This window comes from Scardinius erythrophthalmus, assembly GCF_964197995.2.
Source record: "Scardinius erythrophthalmus genome assembly, chromosome: 18".
In the NCBI taxonomy this organism is placed as follows: Eukaryota; Metazoa; Chordata; class Actinopteri; order Cypriniformes; family Leuciscidae; genus Scardinius; species Scardinius erythrophthalmus.
Genome location: NC_138238.1, coordinates 5,597,663 through 5,603,662, shown reverse-complemented (window position 1 = coordinate 5,603,662; position 6,000 = coordinate 5,597,663). Strand labels below are relative to the sequence as shown.

Below are 6,000 nucleotides of genomic sequence, written 5' to 3'. Positions count from 1 at the left end.
GCTATCCATTTCACGCTGTTAAGAGCTCTTATGGGGAAAAGATAAAAAAAATAAATGAATGCATACAAAAGTAAACTGTTAACTGAAAATAATAATAATAATAATGATAATAATAGAGTAAAATTAAAATACTGAATTAAAGATACCGAAACAATGAAAAGACACAATGAAAACACTAAAACTAAACTAAAATCTGATAAGTAGCCTAAATAAATTAAAAGAACCGTAAAAATAAAAAGTATAGCCTAAATAAAAACAGAAAGGATACAATAATACTGTGGTGAAGCCTGCAAATGTAGGGTACCTGACCTAGAGGAGGATTTGTACAACCTGGCAACAACCCTGAAGAGGATTTAGCCCAATCTGGCATCCCTTGTGCCAGTGTGCCAGACTGCCAGTATTGTTGTCATTCTGTTTGCCCTATATTTCCATCCATAGGACAGCCGCATGTTGCGTCACCACCAGCTGTGTGGATTCGTGGAATAAATATCCCGAGCCACTTCTGTCACATGAAATTTATTATACTGGACGTGCAGAATATATAAAGCAGAGCTTGTCTCTTCGACAAACACCGTTTCGAGCGTGGAACCACCCATGCCTTTGGATAACTGCGTTTCTAAATCGTACCGACTCCCGATTAAGGATTTAGAAGGACGTGAATCCTCTTCTGCTCTTTGTTTTGTCGGGAAAGGGAACTGAAATGTCGATTGAGAAACAAAGCGTGCCCGAGGAAAACCTTCAGGGTATGTAGCTATCAAAACAGCTCAAGTTAATATTATTTTATGCATGTTTCTCCTTAAAACCCCATTCATATATCTAATATGTACATAATTGTGGGGGTTATCCTTGGTCTAAAGCAGTGACGTTCGATATTAGATGACAATATTTCATGCTATGCATCAAATTCCGGTTTCACATCAAATTAAATGATTGCCCAGGTATTGTTAATAGGCTATTTCACGGAATAATGTGTGTAAAGAAGCAGGAGGTGTGGGCTACAAAACAAAAAACATAATGACGCATGTGATCTGCAATAATAAAAATGGAAGCGAAACAATGTTCGATTCGTGGAGGAATCATTCTTTAGAGTCGGATCTCTTCACTGAACCGGTTCACAGAACCGTTATGAACAATTTGTTCAGGAATTAAACTGAAATGTTTTCGATTCGACAACTCGCCAACTCACTGAACGGAGAACCGCCTCTTTCGAACATAATCGTAATGAGCCGAATTATCAATGTTTCGGAGAACCGTATGATACATAATGAAAATGTGTTAACGATATATTTGGCAGTTTAATCAACACGTTGGTTGTGACCAGTTACATTTTATTAAAACAACAAACCTAGAGTTGAATGAAATAGTTCAATGTTGATTTTTGTTAATAAGTTAAAATAAATATCCTTATTATTATTATTATAACGTAAAAAAAAATAAGTAATGGAATCACGGGATGACGTAAAGAATCACTAAACCATTTTAACCGGTTCCTTGAAACGAGCTGTCTGAACGAACCGATTCACAGAAAGGAGGCGGACTACTTGAAAGAGGTGTATTACACAGCCTGATTTCATTGGATGATGAGTGAAAAAAAATGACCTGATTCCATGAGCTATTTCTAGCCAGAGCTCTGTTTGTTTCCCCTGGCTGCTGGGTTGAGTCTCAAGTGCTGGCATGTCCTCTGCTTTTCTGGATATTCTGGTCGCTGTGTCACGATCATGGATTCATGCCCAACCCAGTTTTCAATATGTCCTGTCGATAAAATATTTGGTTAAAACAACTGGTTATGACATGTGATGCTTGCAATACACTGAATTGCAAAACATAATTGCACTTGATGCACGTATATTCATGACATGTGATGCTTGCAATACACTGATTCTTGAAAGACAATGGCATATAGGCTGTATATAAAAACATAATATATGTGAGGAGTGCACAACATTAGAAGTAAATACAAAAAAAAAAAAAAAGGCTAAAAAACCAATGGACTGTAGATAAAGTCAGCATGAAATGGAAGTTTCAATCGTCATTTCTTCCCTATTGTGACATATCGGAATGAAACAGCTTTACAAACTAGAAAAAAAAAAATGTTGGGCGAGACTTGATCACTTTGTCACTTGGAATTGATTGTATTGTTTTGGTTTGCTATTGGTGGATCTCATGTGAGTGACAGGTTGCCCCGCCCTAGCACCAGTAAACATCATCAGAGAATAGATGTTGCTGCAAGAGGGAGGAGGAAGACACTTTGATTAAAGATTACGAGGCACATTAATTAAAATAATGTGCATAGATAAATCATTTATAATCAATCAATACTGCAATATTCCATTTAAAATGGTGACTTTAAATCTGAATGCAACACTAAAAACAAAGACCTAGAAATGATTTGTCTTTTTCCTGCAGGTTCCTGGGTGGAGCTGCATTTTAACAATGGAGGCGGCAGCAGTCCTAAAGGAGCAACGGAGGAACAGGCCGCCAGCACCGCCCCGAGTGGAGACCTGGAGAAGATGCTTCTGGAAGCACAGCACGAGTCGGGCAGGAGCAGCTCAAGAGGAAGCCTGCCATGTGATAGGTCAGTCTGACCAGATGTTAATTTAGATTAGAATACCGTAAGATTCCAAGATGTTCATTTGATAGGATAAGCATGTTATAATAAAATAATAAATGTATATGAATAAATTATATATATTTGGGAATCTCACCAGTCCTCCAAGATCCCAGACTCCTTCACACTTGCGCAGGGGCTCCGAGGTCCACAGCTCTGGAGAAAAGAACAGCTCACAGGTAGATATTAGCAGCTTGTCATGACTTAAAGGAGTGGTTGATTATGATTTCACTCTTCTAACTTTAGTTAGTGTGTAATGTCGCTGTTTGAGCATAAACAACATCTGCAAAGTTACAATGCTCATAGCTTAAAGCAAAGGAAAATATTTGCTTTTAAAGAAATAGTTTTTTAAGGACTACAACAAACGGCTGGTAGGGACTACACAACATTCCTCCCGGGTTAGTGACATCATTAACCCTAAAATTTACATTAGCCCCACCCCCAGGAACACAGTTGAGTTTTTGTAACGGAACACAAATGCAATAGCATGTCACTCTGTAGGCATCTTACCACAGTTCCCACACGAGCGATTTATAGATTATCATGACAGAATATGAAGCTCCGCCCTCTGTGCTGGGAGCAGCAACTCATTTGCATTTAAAGGGACACAAAAAACAATGCATTTTTACTGACCCTCAAAAAGGGACAATTTTAACATGCTGTAAAAAATATCTATGGGTATTTTGAGCTAAAACTTCACATACACACTCTGGGGACAACATAGACTTATTTTACATATTGTAAAAAGGGGGCATTATATCACCCCTTTAATTCAATTGTACTAGTGCAGGTGTACTACTGTTTTAATGTAGACTTTTATGCAGATATATTCGGTATACAGTAAGATTCAACATTCCCATGGTCAAGATAAATGTAGAATCATCAGGGGATTTAAAATAGTGGTTTTCAGACCTGAAAGTCAGTCACGTAAATGAATAAAAAAAACTTGTGGAAAATTATATAGGAGATACATTTTTATAAATGTATAATCAGTTAGAAATTGCTTTGTGAGTGCTCCATAAAAAAAAAAAAAGCCTATATATATTAAGTGTATATGTGCGTGTGTGTGTCTTTAACTACTATGTACTAACATTTAAATTAATAATTTGATGCAATGCATATGATAGTGTTTCACTTTATTTTAAGGTGTCCGTGTTACCGTGTAATTATGCATTTAAGTACTATGTAACCACATGTACTTACTATAGGGTTAGGATTGGGGTTTGGTTTAAGTTTAGTTGCATGTAATTATGCATCATTTATAGTTATTACTACAATAACTACATGTAAAATAAAGTGTTACTGTTCCCTGATAGTGATGCAATACTGTGTACATACATCTGTAACTAATTTCTAGAATTACACTGTTGACCCTTAACCCACCCTTAAACCTAACCATAGTACCAAACCTTAACTGTTTCCCACCTCAATAGCAACACAAGTGTTTTGCAGTACAACACAATACAATGCCAAACAATACATTTAATGCAAGTACATAGTAAAGACACCTAATATAGTAGGACCATTTCTATAAAATTATTTTTTAAAACCCAGTAAAGCCAAATACAATTCATGGATATTTATTGAATCCTGTAATCAGGATTAGTTTACACGATTACAGACTAATAAATTAAAATAAAATAATCCAATCATAACATGAAAGTCATCTTATAAATGATGAGAGCCGGTTCACACAGAATGCAATTTTTCTGTTAAAAACACGAGTTGCAGGTCAATGAAAAAAAAAAAGCAAAAAAAAAAAGCACAAGGTCTAGAGACACGTTTTTAAAAGTTGAACTTTTTATCTTGAGCGCCGTATTTTAGGAATGCTGTCATGCGCGATATATGAGTGCAACGGTCACAGACCTCATTGTAGAATGTTTACATTGAAAAACTATGGTAAAGGAGTGAAATGGAATGTAAAAACAGGTTCTGGGTGAACGGCCCCTAACTTTGTTGTGGTCTGGTTTAAGTCAGAGGAAGACTATTTGGAGAGGAGAAGAGAGGTGGAGATCCTGATGAAGAAAAATGCAGACTGGATCTGGGACTGGTCGAGCCGGCCGGAAAACTTGCCACCCAAGTACCTAAACTTTTAGAAAACATACAATTTAATACTGTTAATAAGCCAACGTAAAAGCATCTCAGCAGTAATGAGGAAGGTCAAACAGATCACACAGTAAATTATGCCTTTGTAGGGAATTTCTGCTGAGGCACCCGAAGCGTTCCAGCACACTCAGCATGAGGAACACCAGTGTGATGAAGAAGGGAGGAATCTTCTCTGCAGAATTCCTCAAAGTTTTCCTACCCTCGCTCGTCCTTTCGCACATCCTTGCTGTGGGACTCGGGTGAGTACATTTAAACAAACCCCTGAACCCTGCTATTAAAGTTACCCTAGTATATCAGTGTGTAACTTTTGTACCAATCACTTTTTAAGCTACAGTATTGTTAATGTTAACCAAAACTATATAAAATCGTAAGTTTATGAATAAAATAATATAATTATTAGATAAATAAAACATTAACAATTAACAATGCTGCCTTCAGTGTTATTTCAGTATTATTGATATACTATTTTATGCTGATAGATAGATAGATAGATAGATAGATAGATAGATAGATAGATAGATAGATAGATAGATAGATAGATAGATAGATAGATAGATAGATAGATAGATAGATAGATAGATAGATAGATAGATAGATAGATAGATAGATAGATAGATAGATAGATAGATAGATAGATAGATGTGACACTGAAGAGTAATGTATGGGTAATGATGCTGAAAATTCTGCTTTGCATCACAGGAATAAATTACATTTCAAAATATATTACAAAAGAAACCAGTTAATTTAAATTGTAATATTTCACTGTATTTGATCAAATAATTAAGAGACATCTTTAAAAAACCTTAACGTTTCCAAACTTTTGACCGGTAGCGGTCAGATCACATTTGCCTGTCACACAACAAAATAAAGAAATCCTATGAACTTAAATTTAAGGGAGATCCTGAGCCATAAATAGGGAACTGAATATTTTAGAGAGTTGTGGGTAGTCAACGGGTATCAACCACCCAATGTTTTTCACGATTTTAAGCCTTGTATTGATCGATTTTGATGTTAAAAAAGCCAGCCAAATCCTTTTTATCCGCAGAGACAATATTTTATAGTAACACATAAAGGGCTATTTTTGAGTCCCGTGGATGGATGCGGTCTGCGTGCTGGAATGCATGCTAGTGTGCTCTACAGGGGGTTAGTATGACTTAGCAGTTTTCCACTGACGTAAATCTCTCACTCAATGATGCAAAAACAAGTCCGCTGATTTACGGAAAAATCAACCTGGAGGAGAAAGTTGGAAGAGCTGAGAGTTATTCATTTTCATGATAAATGAATAC

At 36.2% G+C, this 6,000-nt stretch overlaps 1 protein-coding gene across 1 annotated transcript in view; it reads left to right on the top strand.

The window, feature by feature from the left end:
- The first annotated feature begins 606 nt into the window (after positions 1-606).
- bnip3 (BCL2 interacting protein 3) overlaps positions 607-6,000 on the top strand; it is a 7,218-nt gene continuing 1,824 nt past the window's right edge. Inside the window, exons 1-5 of the mRNA XM_081393253.1 lie at positions 607-743; positions 2,407-2,575; positions 2,709-2,787; positions 4,582-4,688; positions 4,804-4,953. Of these exons, the coding sequence (XP_081249379.1) occupies positions 701-743; positions 2,407-2,575; positions 2,709-2,787; positions 4,582-4,688; positions 4,804-4,953 (548 nt within the window). The 5' untranslated portion in view covers positions 607-700. The remainder of the gene's footprint in view (positions 744-2,406; positions 2,576-2,708; positions 2,788-4,581; positions 4,689-4,803; positions 4,954-6,000) is intronic.